General features: G+C 37.9%; 1 protein-coding gene across 1 annotated transcript; it reads left to right on the forward strand.

The window, feature by feature from the left end:
• Positions 1–3,904: 3,904 nt before the first annotated feature.
• EMB (embigin) lies at positions 3,905–20,947 on the forward strand. The gene is given in 11 exon segments (XM_014307429.2): positions 3,905–3,949; positions 3,951–3,975; positions 4,417–4,506; positions 7,473–7,547; positions 9,631–9,790; positions 11,053–11,141; positions 14,526–14,650; positions 15,585–15,861; positions 16,530–16,563; positions 18,226–18,294; positions 20,902–20,947. Coding segments are annotated over 10 exon segments (957 nt in total). The 3' UTR covers positions 18,263–18,294; positions 20,902–20,947.
• The last annotated feature ends 433 nt before the right edge of the window (positions 20,948–21,380 follow it).

The raw sequence follows: 21,380 nt of genomic DNA on the forward strand, positions 1-21,380 counted from the left end.
TTTTGTTTTTGTTGGGTGCTTAATGAGTAAAGTTTTTAAATGAAAAAAAAAAAAAAAACCGCAAAACAACCAACCCACCCCCGGACAGATCGATACATTACATTACTAAGGTGTCAGTGTGCCTCATGGATTATGAGGGGTGCTCCTTGGGATTTGTTTTTGTGTTTTTAAATATAGGATTTAAAATCTATGAAGAAAGAGGGGCTTGAGCTTTCTGGGCCCCGTTCCTCCTCGAGAGGCTTTCAGCAGTTCAGGAGCAGGCCCGTTCTTTCTCAGGAAATACGATCTTATGCCTAAAACTACTGGATTTCTGTCATTTTTTTTCTTCTTTTTGAGGCATTGCAGATTAGTAGGAAATGATTATAGCAGGAATTATCAGATGGCTGATGTTTGCTGTCCAGGGTGAGATTCTTGCAGTAGATCTTGGCATGGCCAAGAGTTCTGTCCTGTGTATTTGAGCATGTACATACTTGTATGTCAACATCAATGCTGTGACTTGAACTCAGTGTGGTTTAGCTGCATTTTCAGTGTGTGAAATACGAGCAGGTATGTTTTCTTCTGCCTCTGGTGCACTTCCTTGTACCAAGAAGACCAGTAGTGCTAGGTGATGTTACCTTTTCTAAAATTTCTAGTAGTTTCACATAATGTGAGAAGAAACATACTTTGTACTTCTCAAGTCTTGTTTGAATGAGTATTTAAGTATGTACACAGACAAAAATCTACTTTGTAGTTCTTAAGTCTTCTTTAAAATACATGTGCATTGATGTACACGCAGAACTTGACATCATTTCTAGCAGTTTACTTGAGGAGCTTTTTGAGTGCAAATGGTCTGATATTTGTAGCAATGTAATGAGAGTTAGCATGTGGCTAATTGCCATAAGATAGTTATTTTGATAGCTGTTAATGCCAAAACCCATACCTGATGGTGGTTGAAGCAGTTTTAAGTTTATGTAAAACCATTGGTGAAATGAAATGAAAGCCTCTCGTGGGAAGAAACAAAATAAACAAGTGAATCAAACAGCAAAACCTTCTTTACGTTTCCAAAAACTGCGCAAATCTACCATCTTCCTATAGTCGGGGGTATCGTGGTTTAGAGCAGACTTCAGAAATAAGCCACTAGCTTTAGTACTTTTCATGTGTATAGAGTGAAGGTGTTGTTTTCCAGACTTCTGTTAAATGTTTTTACAGCTGTACGAACTAGATAGGGAGGCATCATACTGTGACTTCTTTAAGTGAAAAAATGGTAGTTTACTCTTTCATTGGTTATTAATTAAATCTATATGAAGCTAGTTGAGCACAGGAACTCTACACAGCTGCAGCAAAAGGAAGTTCATGACACCTGAAGGGAGGAAAACTTCAAACTGTTTTCCAGTGAAGTCCAGAAACTTCACTGTTTGTTTTGGAGATGTGAGGGAGCTTCATCCAAAAGAAATGCCTACAGTAAAAGTAAGCAGAGAGAGCACTTGCACTCAGAGACTGAGTTGCAGAAAGGTGAATTGCGTGGTCTGCAAGCTGGTCAGGCAGATGCCCCAAAAGCCCTGTTAGATTTGTATTTTGAGATAATATCTTGAAGATTATCTTTATTTTGTTATTCTTATCTTGGTCATGTAACTGTTTCATTATTTGTTTTGGAAAAATCTAAACTGTTGCTTTTATTTTTCATTGATTTAAGGGTAATTTCTAACTAAGCGTCAGAACACTTGTTCAGAGCTTGCTGCATTGTGTGGGTTACCTTTGTGGTTGTCTTAGTTTAGTTGCAGCAAGTGCTGCCAGATTGATTTAGGACAAACAGTCCCACCACTCACTTTCATCTGTCAGTTTCTGCTCCTGAAGAATTCAAGGAGCTATGAGTATAGAAAACACCTCATTCCTTACAGACTTCGCTTCCAAGTTGGGTTTTTCTGGTTTGACCTGAGGGAGCAGCTTTTATCAGGGTATTTGGGAGGCCTTAATGTTGATTCTCTGATGTCTCTGGGGCATGAGGCATCCACCATCTGGTGGATGGTTTTGGATGCTACTGATGAATGCATGTGATCTTAAAAAGTATATGCTTGATATTAAATTAAACAGTAAAATAAAGATGTTAAATTAAACCAAATTGTATTTCAGTCATTTCTTACTCAACTACTTTTCTGGCTGAAAAAGAGCAAGTAGATTAAGCCTGAAATTACTCTGGTAATAGTAAGCATGGTACATCCGTACCTTTTTGCCCCCAAAACACCAACTGCCATATGAAGCAGAAGTAATGTAGAAAACTAAATTCATTATATCATAGTCTTTCCTATTCCTTGCTGCATGAAAATCAAGGAAATGAGACCTCTACAAGCTACCACACTATTGATTAAATCTAGTGCAAAACTACTGCAGGCTAAGGCATGCAGCCATGACTCAATAGTTTGAGAAGCTACTGCACACGACTTGCTTACATCGCTGCCTGGCTGGATGGCACTAAAGGTGCAGTGTTGGCCCATGCTGATCTCCAGTGCTATTCACTAAGTATATATGAGAGGAAGAGAGTGGTGCAGTGTTATCTCTGTTCTGTGTAGTTTGACATGTGGACAGGTAAGGTGAACGATACATAAGCACGGGTGACAAAAATAACACTACTTGACTTCTTCCACTTGCTACATGAATTAAGGAAGAAAGCCAAGATGAGAACCCTGTTAGTATGCAAACCACATTGAGGGTTATCTGCCTTCATTGCAGAGAGATAACAGAGCTGCTGTACAGCTTGGCACTGGCACCTTCTAAATTTATCATCTTTAGGGATTTTAATTAATGTGGAGGTGATCCATGACATATTTAGAACGCCTCAAGATGCTGCAGATACAAAAATTTGTGGAGATCTTTCTTCAGTTGTACTATGAATATCAGAAAAATAATAGCTCTCTCTGCTCAATGCCTCTGTCAGGCAAAGAATAAGACTCAGTCTTTTTAGTGTCTGGCTCATAAGCCAGCACATCTTCAGAACAGATCTTTTAAGTTCTTTTCTTAACTGAATGGCTGGGAGGGAACAGCTGGCTGTGGGACCTGTGGACTGATAAAAAAAGTGGGCCGCTGTTAAGAACCACTAATGTTTAATTCTTTTAATATCTTTTGACTACTGTGTTTTACTTGTGGTCCAAAGTGGTTGAAGTATGAAGTATGGGCAGATTGAGACAGCAGATGGTGTAAGCAGCCATGGCTGTGATAGAGTAACTGTGCTGGAGGTGCCAGTGGAGAATCTATGGGCTGTCTATGCGTGTAGGTGCTGAAATGGGGTAGGAGTGTTAGTTCAAATGTTCCTTTGTAGGAAATGGCACAGTGCTGACTTCACCTTCTGCAGAAGGCCTGTGGTTCTCAAGTTTGAATGCACTTAAAATGTGACACAGCTTTTTACTGTTCACTTAAGAGTTCACTTAAGACTGGAGCCTTGCCTTCCAATTCAGAATGTTCTGGGATTTTGTGATCTGTGCATGTTTGTTGCTATCTTGGATGTCCAGAAGAGATCATGATCCCAATTCCACCCCCTTGCTAAAGACTTTAATTACAAATGCAAGATACATGTCTTTTCCTTATGTGACTGAGTCAACTCTCTCTGAGTGCTATGGCACTAAAATATGTTTTGGAATACTTTTGCCAGCGAAGCTAGTACCAAATAAACACTAGCTCTCTCACCCAAAGGTGGGAATAAAGGAATGAGGACATGCTTCCATTCTTCTAAAACATCTAGATATCTTGATTTTCTTAAAAGAGTGACACAGCTACTAACCAGGTCCTTTGCCTCTTCCGTTGCTGTTCTTTTTCCAGTCAAGAACACAAAGCAGGCTAGAGTCTTAAATGGCTCTTGTAAAAACTGTATTATAGGAGGAGGATCAGATTTGCAGTGGTACTGAGGAAAATTGGAAATAATTGTTAGTACGAGATGCTGAAGTTACTGTTTGATACAGGTGTCTTTTCTCTTGTTTACTGGTGGTGATAGTGGAACCAAAGGAGGTATGTTCATTGCTTGTTCATCACACTAGATTTGTAAAGTTGTAATGAAGTCCGTACTCTATTGGAAAATCTGCTAATCTGTATTAAGAGTAATTGACCAATGTCAGTGGCATAAGTGGTGTTTTAAGCCTATGAACAAAAAGGATGTGAGTACAGCTTGAGAAGTTGCTGGAACATTCTGAGGAGTGGCTTTGCCAGCCTGTAAGCTAACTGCAAGAAAATAACTCTATACAGAAATTAGAGATCAAGTAAATATTGCCTCCATTCTTTAATCTTCTCTTGCCTTAAGTGAGCTAACAAAAAACAATTCTTGTGTATTTTTTAATGTGTATGCTCAGAAATTGGGGAAAAAAGGCTGAGGTGATTATTTTCCTGAAGTAGCTTTTTCTAACTCAAAAGTTTCTTTAAACTTATTCTGGTGTTTTGTTTTGTTTCTTTTAGATCCAGCTATGACAACACAAGATTCCAATCAGACTCAGGTGAATTCTGTGACTAAGGTGTCCGTGACTGGACATGAATCATCTGGTAATTGTTTTATTTCAGTACGCTTAAAACTATAGTCCTTTTTCCTATTGATACTTGTTTATCATCCAGAGTCAACATTTTCACACTTAAGTCTCTTGAAATAAGATTGTGACTTTCTGGAAGAAGCAGAAGTAGATACAGCAGCTAGGTCTTTTAAAGCCACTGCAAGAGCTTGAGTGTCATAAGTGTCTCCAGAACTGGAAAAAGCTATGCAACTACCAGTTTCGTGACCTGTTGCCCTTAGGAATATATGCCTTAAAAGCAGCAGTGACCCTGGACGTCAGGCAGTGCCCAGCTTGTGCCACTGCAGGGAGATGTTGTTCTAGCCTTTAAGTTTTTAATATGGGAGCTCCTTATGCCTGTGTATTAGTGAAAGGTATAAAAAAGACCCTTGCATCACTGTGCCTGCTAGCTTCATCTTTCTTAATTATGGCTGTGTCAAAACTGTCTGTTGTCCCTTACACATTAATTGTATTTTTAACAGGGAGCTGAGAATAAGTTCCAGGCAGGACAGGAAACCAATGATTATTGGTTCTATTTATTTCTCCATAAAGATCAGAGAATCAGAATTTCAGTACTGTCCCAAAGCTCATGTTGATTAGTGCAAATCAAACATGAGCTAAGTTATATTTCTGTGTGAATTCGATCAGTTTCTGGCAAGTTATTTCACCTACAAGTTGGGGTTTTTAATGAGATAATGGTATTTATCTGGTGTTCATCTTTGAGCTTTTCAGCACAATGTGAGAACTAGGAGTGCAATAGCTAATAGATTCAATAACTCTCTACATACATAAACACACATAGACATACTTGAAATACAGAAAATGTTTCATATAGTATGACCTCATCTGAGAATTTTCATTTGATACGTGAATTGAGGAAGAAAGTCATTGTGAAAATCCTGTTTGTTGCAAGACACTTCAAAGGCTGTCTAGTTTTTTTTCTGGCTAGATCTACCATATGAACTAGCACTGGTGCCTTCTGAATGTATCGTTGCGAGGGATTTCTGTGAAAATGATGTGTGTACTGGACTGACATAAACTCAGCTGATCTGTGACAACCCTGGCATGCTGTCCGAGTGTTTGTGCACACAGGCAGGCTAAGATCTGCCATAACTTTTCAGCCTTGCTATTATTTCCTGGGCAAACACTTGGACTAGTTTACTTCTCCATGGGGCAGAGATCAAGGCTTGTTTTGTTCTTGTCTAGAGCCAACAGGACTATTGTCTACTGCTAAAGACAGCTTTGATTTCTCTGCTTAAAAGGCCATTTTGTACTGTCAGTTCAGATTGACAACAACCTACTGTTAACAACACCAAATTAAATAGCCTGAAGTTCTGTTCTTCCATACAAAACACCTAAATATACAGGTTTATTTTTAATTAAACTGATTGAAGCTTGAGGGAAAGTATGAAAATGCAGGTGGAACAAGCCAGGAGAAGGGTTATTGCCAGTGGCACAGAATTCCTTGTGCTATGAGCTTGAGAGGATGTTTTCTGAAACTGGCCGACAACTTGAAAAGGCAGGTGTACCTCTGCTTATACCTTTAGATGCAAACCACTAGCAGGGGCCTCCTTCAGCACAGCCAGATCCTCTCAGCTGTAGCTCAGAAGCATGCATTTAAGATCTTTACCTGAGAGTTCATTTTATGCAAGGGAAGAAAAGGAGTCATTCTGATGAGATGTAGGCTTTCAGAGATGCTTTTTCTACTTTACAGTGGTCAGTTTTGCCACCCAATGCATCTCTCAGTGAGAAGACTAAAAGTGTAGCCCAGTTCCTCTATCTTCTCAGTTGTGATTGGGAATCTTTACAATCCATGAATGGCAGATGTAATCAAGCCCGTTTCCTTCTATGAAAACCAGAATAATTTTCTCTTACAATACTGTGTGACGAGGCAGAATCAGTCTCTAACTACTGTTCATATATTTCTGCAATGCATTATGAAATATTTGACAATAAAAATACTTTCCAACCATGTGTGGCATAAAGCATTTAGTGTGTCTTTTGGGGTGGTGGTGAAATCTATTTCTTTCTTTTCATCACCTTATTTAAAACAAGACTATTGTAGCTGGGCTACATCTGTTAGAGCTGCAGCTTATTAATTTGCTTTCTTTCTGTGTTCTTGAAATGCATGAGAACAAATGATGGGAACAGACTGTGCTTAGAGTTGCTTTATCAAGCTTTGTAGATCTTTATTAAAGATCTCATATTCTCTGAAGGGTGTGTGATCCACAGCCTCACCAAAAAGGAAGTTTGGTGACCATACACCTTGTACATGTAGGTTTTCCTAACAAAAGGAGAAGAACATTGTTAGGTCATCCATATGATGGTTAATATCGGTGTTCTTTCTTTGTAGAAGGGCATTGCCTTCTATATGAGAAGTTTTGAGAAGCAGTGACAGTCTTTGACCGTTTTGCAGTTGACCACAAGGTGTTCTTGCCTCTGAATTCATTAAAGCAGCACTTAGATTAGATTGTCTACCTCTGACTTCTTGGCTGTGTTGTTAGATTGTAGAAGCTTTGGGAATGGCAGCATTCTGTTGTTCTGGGCTTTTTTTGTTGGGCGAGTTGTGTTGGTTGGTTGGCTTGGGTTTTTAAAATTTTTCTAAAGCTTATTACTTTTTCAAGAACTATTTAAACTTTGATGTAGTCTTGTATGTAAGCTACAGGTGACTTTTTGAGTCAAGCTGTAAAACAGCGATGACATTTTAGATACTGACATTCACAACCACAACATTATGATAAAGCTAGAAACCTTTATCTAACAGCATAATTGCTGTAACAGCAACTCCACAGCCCTCGCTGCCAAGACAGGCTTATAAAAGGATGGCCACAGTAGTTAGCCCTTGACAAGGTCTGTTTTCTCCTTTCAAGATTGTTATAACTAATAATTGCCAAACCATATCATGTCCTTGTGTCATTATTTATATAGGATAACTTAACTTTGTTTCCACCCATACCTTATTATGTCCAGGTGCTGCCACACAAGAGCTCAAGCCAGGAAACAAGCAGAGCATTGATCTCTCAGAGTATGTGATAGTCCTACCTGGTGAGTGTGTTACTTTTTGTCTTCCAGTTATTTTCTATTGAATGTGACTACTCACAAACTTACACATGAGTTGTAGAAGCATCTAGAATGGCAAGTTCTCGATAAAGTGAAAATGTTCACAGTGAGCATGTAATGGGTCCAGTGAAAGGTAATACATTTATGTTACTATTAATTTCTCTGTTCTGGTAATTTGCAGTGGAGAATTAGATTCCTACTTTTATTAAAACTAAAACTAATTCATAATTCTTCCTCCAAATCAATTGAAACAATAGTGTTTTTGCACTAATGAATCCACGTGGAGAGACCACGTAAACTAAGAGTACTTGCTGAACAGCAGTTGGTAGCTTAGCAACATTGCACGAGTTGAAGTGTGAAGAACAGCAAAAATAAACCTGTTCCTAAACTACATATGAAGTTCCCAGTTGCCAAACAATAGTCTAGAATTAATTTCTTGGATAGCTGAAGAAACTGATCTAACTGAAGTATTTCTGGAAGATTTGCAAAGTACTGGTGTGATATTTTAAGGATGTAATTTTGCAGCATTTATGCTGCATTTTCTTCTAGCAGGAAACTTAAAATACTGTCTGTTTCCTGTTCTGGTATCTGCACTCTTAGAACAGGGATGCCCCAGGCATCAGTCTTGCTATTGGTTGATCTTCAACATCATCCGTTTCTATGTTTCGTTCATTCACGTTTTAAAATCATTTCATAAGGGACAGATACTGTTTTCAGCTTGTGTAATTAGGCTGACTGTGAAACTTCTGCTGCTGCGGAACCAATTCCAGTTGTAAAATTACGATCATAAACAACATCCACAAGCTGAGTTATGCTTGGCTCATATTTATTCAGCCTAATTGCCCTAATAAATGAGTTTCAGTGACTGATGTTGCTCTGCAATGGAAGACTGAGGTGTTGCACTTCTAAGTTTATCTCCAGTTCGACAGATTTGAATTGTTTTGGCTAGGACTTGCAGTTCTGAATATGCTGTTCTTCAGGTTGTACATGCCTCTGCCAGACCCAGCAAAGTTCACTTACTCTGGATCTCGTGCTGTCACTCCAGTGAGACTTTGCTGTTGCAAAGGCTTTGTATGACTTTCATTACTAGGTCAGTGAGCTGTACCTTAAAACTTCATTTTCTCTTGGAAGGAATGTGAGCTGTGCAAAGCACCTATAGTTTTTTGACCACCAAATACTACAGGGTACATCTAGAATTGAAGTGAGGCATGAATACATTTTCTTGGAGTATTTAGATGACAAACCACACTTCTATCCAGAAGGCATGAATGAAAAGGCCAGTTGTGAAATAAAATGTCAGTACTAATGTGTAAAACATCCAGAGTGTTCTCTTATAAGGAGGCTGTTTCTATGGATCAGAGAAATATTTGCTGTTGATAGCTTATTTTGTGCTTATGAACCTATACTCATAAAAAGCAAAAAACTGACAGATTTTTCTACTGTACTGTAATATTTTCCTACTGTGATTCTACTGTCTTGCCAGGAAGGCAAAGGCGGCCATAAATGGGTTTGAAGAGGGTTTGATATCAGCTTGAGTAACTGTTGGCATGAAAGGCCTGATCCGACTGTGTTAAGATTGCAGATTTCATCAATAGCTTCCTCAGCAATAGGATATATCTGTGATCTCACTGTATCATAAAAATCTGCAACTGGCTAAGATTCAAATAGTTACAGATCCTTATGTCTTACTCTTTTTGACATTAATATAATTTTATATATATATATTAAATACTGAAAATTTGTTGGTTTGGATTAAATCATGTAAAAGCTTAAGTCTGTCTTGCTTTCAGTGAAATGAGTATTTATGCTTCTATATTAGAGCCTTCCAGGAAGTTTACCTACAAATTCAGAGTGTGTTATTTTGTAAAGGGATATGTATTTTAACTCAGTTATTAGTTAAGAAAATTGCTGTGAAACTCTGATTTTGCAGGGGCTTTTTTGCCCTGGAGAGTGTAAAGAGCACCTGTGTCCACCTGTAATGCTGCATATGTAAATGCAGTTTCTGAAGTTCCTTTACCTAGAATGAGGAAATACATTTTTTCATTAAGTGTTTTTAAACTTCTTATAGGTGTGTCTGAAAAAAATATCTCTGTGGCCAGTCCAACTCAAGTTGATCTTACATGCAAATTAGATGAGAATTCCAATTTGAAAAATCCTGAAGTGACATGGAAAAAGGGAAGTGAAACAATCAGTCACACCAGTAAAACTCAGAACAGCTGGACCATCCAGTAAGTAGCATTCTTTACATTGTGATTTGCAGATTCTAATGAGTTACCATCTTATATACAGTGCCCAATACTAGTTACATGTATATTAGAAAAGGGAAAAATGCAGAGGTTAATCAAAAATTCAGAGAATAATCTCCTGTCAGAAAGGAAAAAGATTGCAGGCACCTCAAGCCTGGAAGATGAGCTCCTATTTTTCTTCTAGTGCACATAATTTGTTTTTAAAAATGAACATAGAATAACGAAGCAGTTCCTTAAACTCTAGTAAGTCTGTTTGGTAAGTGAAATAATAATCAGTCTGAGATTAAAATATTTTAGCAATTTCTCTTTCCACTCCCTCATTTTCCACATGCTCTTTTCCACCTCATTGCTGCTTTTGCAAGAGTCTGGAAGGCATCAATGGTGATTTTCTTTCCTTCATAGGTAACAAAAGGTAGAAGTGAGATTTCCAGTAAAGATATTTTGAAGGTTTTCTTAAGTCATTCAGACCTCTACAGAAACTCAAAAATATGTTGTAAAAGCCTTTCTATAATCAATACAATTTATTGTTCTTAAGAATTAGGCCAATTACACATTTTAACTGACTGGTCTCCATTTGATTTCTGTATAGCTATAAGAGCAGTAATACTTAGAGAAAATTTCTATTTATCTATTATTGTCTATTAGTTATCTATTATAATCTATCTTCATCTATTGTTACCTATCTATTTCTATTCTTTTTCTGTAGAAAATATGATGAGAATATAACTGTCAGTTTCTTGATAATCCATATACACAGACACATAAATCTTTTTCAAAGTGACAGTAAAATGTATAGTTTGCTGGTGGAGAAGATGCTGGACTTCATTAGATGAAAGCTCTTTAAAACTATTTATTTATTTATTTAGTGTTGAAAAGATTGCTTAAATGGTTTGTTCTTCCTGAGGCCCTATGTAGACATGGGTTCACCATGTGAACTAAGAAGCATATCCTAATTCAGTAATTTGTAGATAATGCTGCTTAAAGGTGTCCTTCTGTCAGCATGAAGGGTGAAAATGTTGTTTATGATCCAAAGTGTGTTTGTGCTCTTCTATTTTCTTAAAAACATTACACCATTTCTGCATTGCACTAAACCTGAATCCTTGTGTCTCAGTGGTGGTATCTTCTCTGTTCCATTACTAATTCTTACTGTTTTCTCTGGAATGCTAATTAGTAGTCACTTGTAGTGCAACAAAAAATTTGTGATTTTCTTTTTTTTCTTTTTTCTTTTTTTTTTTTTTTTTAAGAGTGACCATCTCAGAAAGGAGCCACCTGGGAAGTTACACTTGTTTTCTGAAGGCTGAAAAAGAAATCAGTGCTACATTTCATTTGCATGGTAATTTAATTGATTTGTGTTTATTTAACATTTTTGGACAGTATGGAAATTGCAACGTAATTTGATAAGTAATGGCTAATACAGTCAGGCTAAGTGAGAATAACTATCAAAGTTATTTCTCTAGCATGGATTGAAGAATTTTGCGTCAAAACCTAAAAGCCTTTAAAAAAAATTCTGATAACCAAAAGAGCATACAAGTCTGTTTTTTACCCTTCTTGACTAACTGGTTTCCCCTTCCCTCTCCAGATGTGAAAGCACTTAACTTTCTGGGGCTTGAGATTACAGGATGGTGTCTCAGATAAATTTCTTCAAAAAGAGCCAATAATTTGAAATTTGAGTATGAGGTTAGGTGTTAAAAGTGAAGCAGGGATTGGTTAAATGGAGGCAGGATTTTTTAAATTTTATTTGTATTTCTGAAACACTACGTTATTGCTTTAGTGCTTTTATTCTGTAATACTATAAGAATAGTACTTAGACAAACAATTAGTGTACTTCAGTGAGCAGTATGAGTCCGCTTTCTTCTGTTTTGTTTTCTTCTCCAATAATGTTACCCTGGCAGTAGTAGGTGAAATTCAGATGAATGGAAGATATGTGGAAATGATAATACAAGCTGCTGAGCTGATGAGTATCTCTAATGGGAGTTAATCCTTTCTCTATTCCTACCATCCAGATTTTGCAAAGAGCAAGGCAAGCATCCGTAAAGGCGGATATAGAGACATTTTCCCTAAACAGGCTCTGAGAAAACCTAACTATTCAAATCATTACCTAACCTTAGGGAGTGGGTCTCCCTAAATCTGAAGCTGCAAGCTGCCTTTGTTCAGTGGGATATCCAGTAATAGGACTTAAGGAAACTCACGTGGGTTCAAATATCAGACATTGATACCTGCTTTCAGACCTTCAGCCAGGAGAGACTAGATTGCAGTGCTGAATAAAGACGAGGTTGTAGTTTATTCAGGCCTTTTAATCTCTAAAAAATAATTATGTGTTTTTCTTGTCAGCATGTGGGTAAGGTTTAGTCAAATAGCTAACCAAGTCAGTGTAGATGGAAAAAAGTCAAAGGAGAATTTTTTACAGAAATTTTTTTTTTAAGTACGCGATAACTATTACAGTAAGGGCAGCAATGACTCAATAGGAAAGTCATCTTTTCCAGAACAGTGCATAGGACTGGTTGATTTATTATAAGAAGATGAGAAAATTGCTGCCTGATGGTTGAATGCTGCCACTTCTGATGCCATAAAAAGTACTGGCTTAATCCTTTTAAGATCAAGGCAAGAGTGAAGGAAATGGGAAAGAGAAGTCCTTGAATCTTCCAGTCAATAATGCAGGGAGAACAATTTTCAAACTGAAAGATGAGTAATGTGTTGGTATAGACTCAGTGGCTTCAGTCATCACTGCTGTAACTAACTGCAATATCTTTTCCACAAGGCAGTCAGGGATTATTGCGTGTGTTACATCTCCTTCCCCCCCCGATTCCTGGCCTGGCATAACCCCTCAGATTTTGAGGAGTAATGTTTTTACTCAGGTTTGCAGAAAATAATGAGATATTTACAGAAAGTTCCAGTTAATAAACACAGAGGACATTAATGGGTGTTACAAAACATTGTGAAGTACTGCTAGCCTCTAAAGGGTTAATAGATTAATTTATTTGCCCTTTGTTGATCCATAAAGCTGCAGTTGAGGTATGGGCACCATGAAATAGCTCTGGTGCTATTTCCACCAGAAAATGTGTGGAAATCTGACTAGTGTACATGCTGGTGCTGACACCTATATATTTGTTTCTTCAAAAGTTGGCTTTGTGTTTGCAGCAGAAGTGTTTTGTAATGAAATTTGGTGTGTAATCCACTTGCAAAAATACCTGTCACAAGCCTTGCATGCATTCAGGGATTAGCTGTTACAGAGCCAGATCCCAGAATTTGAAGTGTATATTCCTATCCTTAATCATGGCTAATGTGGTCACATACGTTGCCGGCATGCTTACAGCTGACCTTTGTCACTCACCAGTGTGGCTAAAATCTCTTTGACTGCCGCATAAGGTTGTCGTGCTGGGTATATAGGGTTTTTTTATCCTGACCTGCTTGTATGTCTTCTACTCTAAATTGCAAGGGGGATTGCAGCAGTAATTAGGGAGGTCATCCCTTTTAATGGCAGCAGAGAAGATACACTGCCAGTACTCTTTAAAATTATAGTGTTTAATGATTAAAATATGCTCATTGAGAGAACTTCACTAGTAAAGAGTCTTGATGTATGATGCAGCGAATTCTGAAAACAGTGTTCTTATTAACAAATTGGTTTCATAGCTATTTCTGTATAGGAAACATAAGTTTGAATACACATGAGAAGCAGACTTCTTTGGGGAAAAAATAATTTGTGCTCACCAGTCAAGAAGGGGTGAGGACAAGAAAAATCTTAGCTTGTATCAAATTGTTCATTATAACTGCCGAAAGCAAATACTTGGCCTATTTAGTCTAGCGTGATCCATAAAATCTGAAGTATGTACTGGATCTGTACTTAAAAAGTACAGCGAAAGAAACTTGAAGTAAAATTTCCAATGAGTGAGTCTGCGGAAGGCCTGTTGGTAAACATCCTAATAAAGAGGGGAAGGAAGTGGAAATAGATACTTCAGCATAATGCATCTGCTAAGCTCTTAACAGTATCTGTAGGATAGTCTTAATATATTCAGTAGCCTTTCTGGGCGCATGCTTTTGGAAGTTTGTGGGCACAAGCAGTGACAATGGCTAGGACAAGTAGCTCTAAAGTAAGACTGATGCCTTGTTTCTTGTTGACTGTATTCTGTCCTCAGTAAGATTGGACCAAAAGTCCTTTTTATTGGCATGCACCCAAAAGTCATTGCTTCAGCTCAGAAAATGTTTAACTACAAAGCTGTATCAATCTGCATTTTTTTTCTCAGTTACAGAAACATTCTCTGTATGTACAACTTGTCAGATGCCATTATGTAGTCTCATTGTGGCTGAAATAGACTTCTAGCAGTTTCTGCAGAAAGAGTGAAATTGCAGGAAAATTATATGTTTGTTTCTAGTGTACTAGGACTGAAGCATGTAGCTTGCAGGTGCCAAGGAAGGGAAACAGGAAATAGGCAAGAGTAGATATCGCAGTCTGATTTTTTTTCACTTGACGTTTGGTATTAATTGGCAACTTCACAAGATCACACAGCAACTGAAAACAGGATTCCACTTGTCTTCTGCACGGATGATATATCTGAAATAGCTGCCCAAAATAACTTCTCATAAATGATAGAATCATGAGGGCTTTAAGTAGAAAAAGTGAACGGAGTACTATAAATGAATACCTAAATATATTCTTTGTAACACTAATGAAAATCTGTATCTCTCACTTGATGATTTTTTTTTTTCTCCTTGTTCTTAGTACCACCCATTGAAGGAAGAGAAAAACCCATAATCACTTATATAGGAGATACAGGTGTAATGGTTTGTAACACTGAGTACCATGCCAAGGGTTGGAACTGGTATAAGACCAATGGAACCGAGCTGGTAAGATCTCCCTCTGTTGGGCAAGCAAAACAGTGTGACAAAAAAAAAAAGTACAGATACTTCGTGGTTCACTGCAAGCTGTACAAATTCCATTTCCATTAACTTTAGCAGAAATCTTTATGGAAATGGAAAAAAAATCTGTAATATTTACAAGTATTCATTGTTAGAGATGTGTTTTTTTGTGATCTGGCTTGTATGTTTCTTTTTGAAAAAGGCTTTGCCATACTCCCAAATAAGGTGAGTCTTGAGAGACTTGTTTTTACTGTATTTATACTAGTTGTACTACTCAAATCTTGCTACTGGATACAAAAATAATCTTACAGCAGGACATGCTTTCACATGTAAGATGTTGTAGGATCCTTTACTTCCTCCACGTACAAGTAATTCTATTTCTTTGCCTTATGACGTATCTAGAAAGCGCAGCTTCCTAAAACACTTTCTTTTAGCCCTCTTCTGAGGGCAGCACTGTCAACTGAGAGAAGGTGAAGAGATCTGTCTCCTTAATATGGCTGGAGACTAGCACTGACCTTTTTAAGAGTATCAGTATATTTCCCAGTGAAGGAGAGCTCCCTCTTCCTGAAACTGCATGTTTTGTGCTGTGGTGAAATCCATGCATTAGATCTGGCAGCCAAGGATGCCTTTGTCATTGGAGAGTGAATAGAGCCAAAGGTGCCTTTTATCTCATCTTAAATAAACTACAACAGGTCAGACAGTTTGCCCACTGAAACTTTATATTTTCTTCCAGTGAGTTTAGAAGGAATTAGGGTGTCCAGCTAAAATAAACCCTTCCCTTTAATGCGGGGTAATGGTGCTTCATGAATGCCTTTTATTCCTAACTCATTGTGTGTATCTATACAGAACTGAATGTTGATGATACTGTTTGATTAAATACCTCTTCATTACATTATTAAGACTTGCAATGTATTTTTTTTAGGCTTCCATTGATAAGCTTTTGCCTGCGGACAAGTATGAAATTCTGAGCACATCTGGCAGTACAAGCCGTTTGGAGATACACAGGCTTACCAGGGCAGATTCTGGTGTATATTGGTGTGAAGCTGCTTTTGAATTAGGGCCCAGTAAAGCGAAGTTTAAATTTGAAGTTCTGTCCATCGCAGAACCTCTCAAACCCTTTATAGCAGTTGTGGCTGAAGTTGCTATTCTTGTAACTACTATTGGCCTCTATGAGGTGTATTCAAAAAGGAAAGCAAAAGGTAAGTTTTGGGGGGGGGGGGGGTGGGGGGGATGATTTTTCTTGCAGACCTAGCTTTCTGTTGAAATTACAGCCAAAGGTAGAAAAGTAAGACCTATAGTGGAGCATATATGAAGTTAAGTCATTTTCACATCTGTGTTTCTGAAAATTCTTTCATCTAAAACACTGCAATGAAAAGAGCTTTCACTAAGCAATACTTATCCATAACAGTTTTGATAGTTGTGGGGTTTTTTTCCCTTACAATACAAGAGAATTTTGAGGCTGTAATTTTTGGGAGAATGCTTAGAAATGGAATCAATTCTTGGTAGCCTTGATGGGAGAAGTTTCTGTAGAGACATATAGTAAGAAGGAGAAATGCATGTGTCTAATAATACAGACATAAATGCATGTTATCTAGATTTTGAAATACAGAAATGTATAAACCTATGTATATAAAAATGATGATTTGTATTAAAATCAGACTAATAAAACCTTATCAAAATAAGCTTTTTCACCACTTTGGAGGTGATTGCCTTGAATAGATGAACAAGGTAATTTGAAATAAATATTTAAGAAAACTAAAAAAATAACATCTTGTTCTGATTAAACAATTACTAAAGGTACTAAACAAGAAATTTTGTATTGTTTATTAAATGGATACTTCTATATAGTACTTCTTTTGTTCTGCAGGAGGTGGAAAAGAGTTTGACCAAATTGAGCAACTGTAAGCAAAAAAGTTCCTATACTGTAGTTCAGTATTTGTTCTTATGTGTATTTGTGTAATACAAAATTATACCTTGTTGTTGCTCCCATTGGCAAGGGGGGTGGTGGTCAATGTGAAAGACTGATTTATTCTTTTCCTTAAGAATTCCTAATTCCACTTCTTTTCTACCTGGAAGTTGATTTTAAAATTACTTTTTCTTTTGGTGGTGGTTTTCTGTTTGTTTGTTTTGTGTTGGTTTTGGATTTTTGTGGTTTTCTTTTTGTGAGAGCACTATGTGTCCTCATTATTAGCTCATTCTAGAAGTAGAAGACTATAACTGCATAGAAATAATTTCCAGGTGATGGTGTATCAGAAGTGGCCCTGGGTTTTTATTTTGGCAGTTTGTGGCAGTTTTTTTCCCCCCAAAGTGTATTTGTCCATGTTAACATACATTTCTCTACTTTGCATGTGGTCAAAGCCCTGACTCTCATATCTAAGCCTGTAGTTGCTGGCATCTTGGGAGCTGGCATGGTTGGCTGTTTTGGGGGCTAATTCCAACCTCTCAGTAAATTTCACACTATGGTGGTACCTTGGGCTTCCTGGGCTGTGCTGCTGCAACCAAAGGAGCAGGTGTAGGCACTTCTGTTGCTGTTCTGCAGTTCCAGAGTCTGTGCTCCCATGCTGGCTCCCCTGTCCTTAGGATTATGTATTTCTTCAGGCTTGCTTGCTTAAGTATGCTACACTTGTCTCTCTGCCTGTCCCCTGAAGTCTGGTTCCTCTTATTTAACCTGTTTACCTCTTAAAAGAGGAAAGTTGCCCAACAGCTCATTTTATATGTGTCCAGTCTACTCTAGTTTTTGTCTTCTTGCTCCCTTTTCTCCTGCTGTGTTTGTCTCCCCTTTTCTTTTGACCGTTTCTTTCATCTCTTTCCTGCCTTGATTTTTTTTTTTGCTGCAACGATCTTTGTTTTCCTTTGTTGTATTCACTTTCTCATTCCTTTTTTAAGTGCTAAGAAGATATTTTGGTTACTTTCTACTTATCTGAACAGACTTAAAGCTCTAATTAAATTACAGTATAAAGTGGGAGTATGTCTTGGGAATATAATACTATATTATACTGCTGAATGTTTGGAGATATGTCTTGAGTTGAAAATTGAAAAATTGTCTTTATTGCACAGCCTGCTTCTCGTAAACATGCTGAAAATACTAGGATGGTAACACAGAATAGTTCACTAAAATAATGTTTTTGTCAATGTGGGGTGTAGTTCTCTACAGCTGCTTAATCTTTATTGTGTAATTCTTAGATAAACACATACGAGGAAAATTTATTTAACTATGTACTTCCCTGACTAAAGAACTGAAAGCTATTTCAACTGTGGCTGTTTAGAAGATGGATTTGTGTACCAGAGAGTGTCTCCAAAGGAACACGTCTGGTCTGTTATGTCAGGGGATGACTAATACAGCTGTATTTGGTTGATGAGGCTATAATTAAATGTCACATCCAGCAGTGTATTTAAGTGGGAGCCTAGTGAATCACAAACTTTTTTTATCAAGAGAACTTTTAATTCAAGTCTCTTTTGTAATGTACAGCATAATAGCTAGTTGCAGTTATTCTAGAAGGAGACTGGGAATGATTGTGCTGTCTTACTGTTCAGTTTTGGAATTTACCCTTTTTTTCTTGCAGTAAATCAGGAGACAACGTAACTGAGAAAGCCAAGTAGTTCTATGCAGAGCGTGAAGGTTCCTTTTAAAGGTAAGTAAGAGATGAGAGACCAGCGTTTACTTTTCTCTTGAGCAGCCTAATACTAGGACAAAGAAGTCTGGTTTGCCATCCCAGTCCTTTTTTTTAATGTGGGGCAGCATAGTAATTAAATCATTGCTTAGGTGAAGTAAGAAACAGTAGAATAAGAAATCAAGTCCAAATAATTTTAACTCAATTGTGTTGTCATTGTCATTGTGATTTACTAGTTCTGTTAACCCGTGCAGTCTTCAAAATGGGACGCAGGTTAACCTGCTTGACCTGATCATGAATGCGAGGGTAGGTGCTGAAATGCATAAGAGGTACTGCTGTGTTCAAAATCCCAGTCCTTCCAGCTGTATTTTGGGTGTCAGGTGAGTTTATGAAGGAAGGATCCTCTGTAATAGCACTTGGGAAGTGCGAAAGTTCTGGAGAGGTATAGAGGAGTCTGGTAAAGAAGACTGGGCTTAATAGATTGTGATTGAAAGGACTAGTTGCAGAATAAGAAACCAGCCTGTGAGTTGTAATACAACTGCAACCTGTAGTTGTAGAAGAAGGAACCAGCCTGTGAGTACATTGCATCACACACGCTGAGCAAACCCTCATTGCTGGTGGCAGGTGCAGGCTAGGATGGGATTGGCTGTGAGCATGGCAGTAAATAAAACAGGGACAAATATGACTGGAGTGCTCAAAAATCAAAGTTTAATAAAGGAAAAATAAAAGGCCTGCTAACAATAAATGCACAGCAAAAACATAAGCTGTACGCTGTAGGGAGCTAGTCCAGAAGACCATAAAATGAGGCAGGCACAAATACAGAGGGCAGGGAACCAATAAATAAAGAGAAACAGAAACCGTATCTTATATAGAACACATGACTAACCGATCAGAAAGCAAGGTTCATAACATAACCTTATATGGAATAACTTAATCTGCATAATTGCTCCCACCATTCCTTTCTTCCCACCCTAACTTGAGGGGAATTCGCAGAGCCTATGATGTACCCTTCCAGGGCACAGCCCTGGTAGGCTCACAGGCCTCCAATGTGTAGTGCCATGAAAGCTATATAATGAATTTCCTGATTCTCTGCCCTCTTCACAGTCTGATTATAGGCTGTTTCTACTTACACCATCTGAAAGTGCTTGTCAGAGCAGTCTGTCAGTTGAGGACCAGTCCCATACACACTAGTTTCTCTTCTGTGTCTGGCACCTCAACCTTTGATCTGTAGAAGAGAGGTGTGAATGACTTTGCATTTATGTGGCTGCTGGTTCATCCTTACCAGAAGCCATCTACCTGAGTAAAGATTGTTGCCCTACCAAAGAACAGAAGGAAACATGTCAGGTGGAGTTCACATAAAGAGAGTTACAACTCAGAAAATTATCCAGAACAAATGTTTTCCAAGATTATATGGTCTCTGTTCTCTTAGGTTTAATCCCAGCTGGCAACTCAGCCCCATGCAGCCACTTGCCTTTACTCTCTGGTGGGATGGGGTAAGAATCAGATGAGTAAAAATGGGCGAGCGTAGGGGCTGAGATACAGACAGCTGAACAAAAGCTGAACACAGAAACAAAGGAGAGACTTCATTCACTCTTTCTTATGGGTAGGCAGGTGTTCATCTGTCTCCAGGAAAGAAGGGCTTCATCATGTTTGAACATGTGTAATAGCTGCTTGGGTTAATCAGGAAAACTAGTGCTGTGACTCTAAATGTGTGTCCCTTCCCCATTTCTCCTTCTTCCCCCAGCTTTACCTGCTGAGCATGATGCCCTATGGGATGGAGAATCCCTGTGGTCAGCTGGGGGCAGGTGCTTTGGCTGTGTCACTTCCCAACTCCTTGTATTCCCCAGCCTCCTTGCTGGCGAGGGAGAGGACAAGGCCTTGTGACAGTGTAAGCACCTAAGAGCAATACCTAAAACATAACTGTGTTATCAACACTGTTTACAGCACAAATCCAAACCTAGCCCTATAGCATGTGCTGTGAAAAAAATTATTCCAGTCAAAACCAGCACACAAGAATTTATCTTATTTTGGAATTTGAGGTTCTATTCTTACAAAGTTCTTTTGACACACAGCAGTGAGTCAATAAATAAGGGTTCCTCTCTGAGAATCACCTGCTTTGTCTTCATATACAGTGTCAAAAGTTTTAATGTCTTTAAATGATAAATTCCAGTTGCTCTCTATAACTCCCTAAAAATAGGTTGTAGCAAGGTGGGGAAGAGTCTGTTCGTTCAAGTAACAAGTGGTGGTACAGGAGGAAATACCAAGTTGTATCAGGGGAGGTTTAGTTTGGTATTAGGAAAGCTTTATTCACTGACAGGGTGGTCAGGCACGAGAACAGGTTGCCCAGGGAAGTGATGGAATCCTCAACCATGCTCAGAAGGTGTGTGGATGTGGCACTTAGGTTTATGGATTTCTGCTAGATATGGTGGTGCTGAGTTAATCGTCGCATTTGATGTCGTAGAGGTCTTTCTAACCTAAACAATTCTGCAATGGCCCATTGGACCATTGAAAAAAAATGGATGTATTGATTAGAATGAAGTTTATTTTCAGACAATATGGGAAAATGCTAAGCAGCAAAATAACAGAATTTGTATTATAATGAAATGTGTTTGTTCTTTTTTATTGCAGGAGATTTAAGCCAATAGAAGTGGAAATCATCATCAAGCTACAGAAGATGTATGCAGCTACTTAAACATTCACTATATTTTGAAGTAAAATTCTCTACATTTGCGAAACAAGGTGTTTTTAAAATAGCTCTGAAACTACTCATTTTATACCAATGATAATATCATATATTGTATTTAGATGTTTATCTGTAACATTTTATTACTAGCAGGGTGTTTTTTATGTGATTAGGCTTGCTGTTGGTTTATGATTGATCTGTTTGATTTTTATCTCCCAAGTTGGAGCTAGTCTTGTATTCACTGAAAAAATGGTTAATATAGAGTGGGCATATTATCTGACTGTTAGAAAACTGGATGATATGTACAATCAAAAAAGTATTTCCACTCAAGAAAATGCCTTTTACTAGCTGATGAAGCAAATGTGATGCAGCTGCTTTTACCAAAGAAATGGTGAAAGGGGAATCTTTATCAGGACTAAAATGA

This window comes from Geospiza fortis, unplaced genomic scaffold, assembly GCF_000277835.1.
Source record: "Geospiza fortis unplaced genomic scaffold, GeoFor_1.0 scaffold443, whole genome shotgun sequence".
NCBI classification, from domain to species: Eukaryota; Metazoa; Chordata; class Aves; order Passeriformes; family Thraupidae; genus Geospiza; species Geospiza fortis.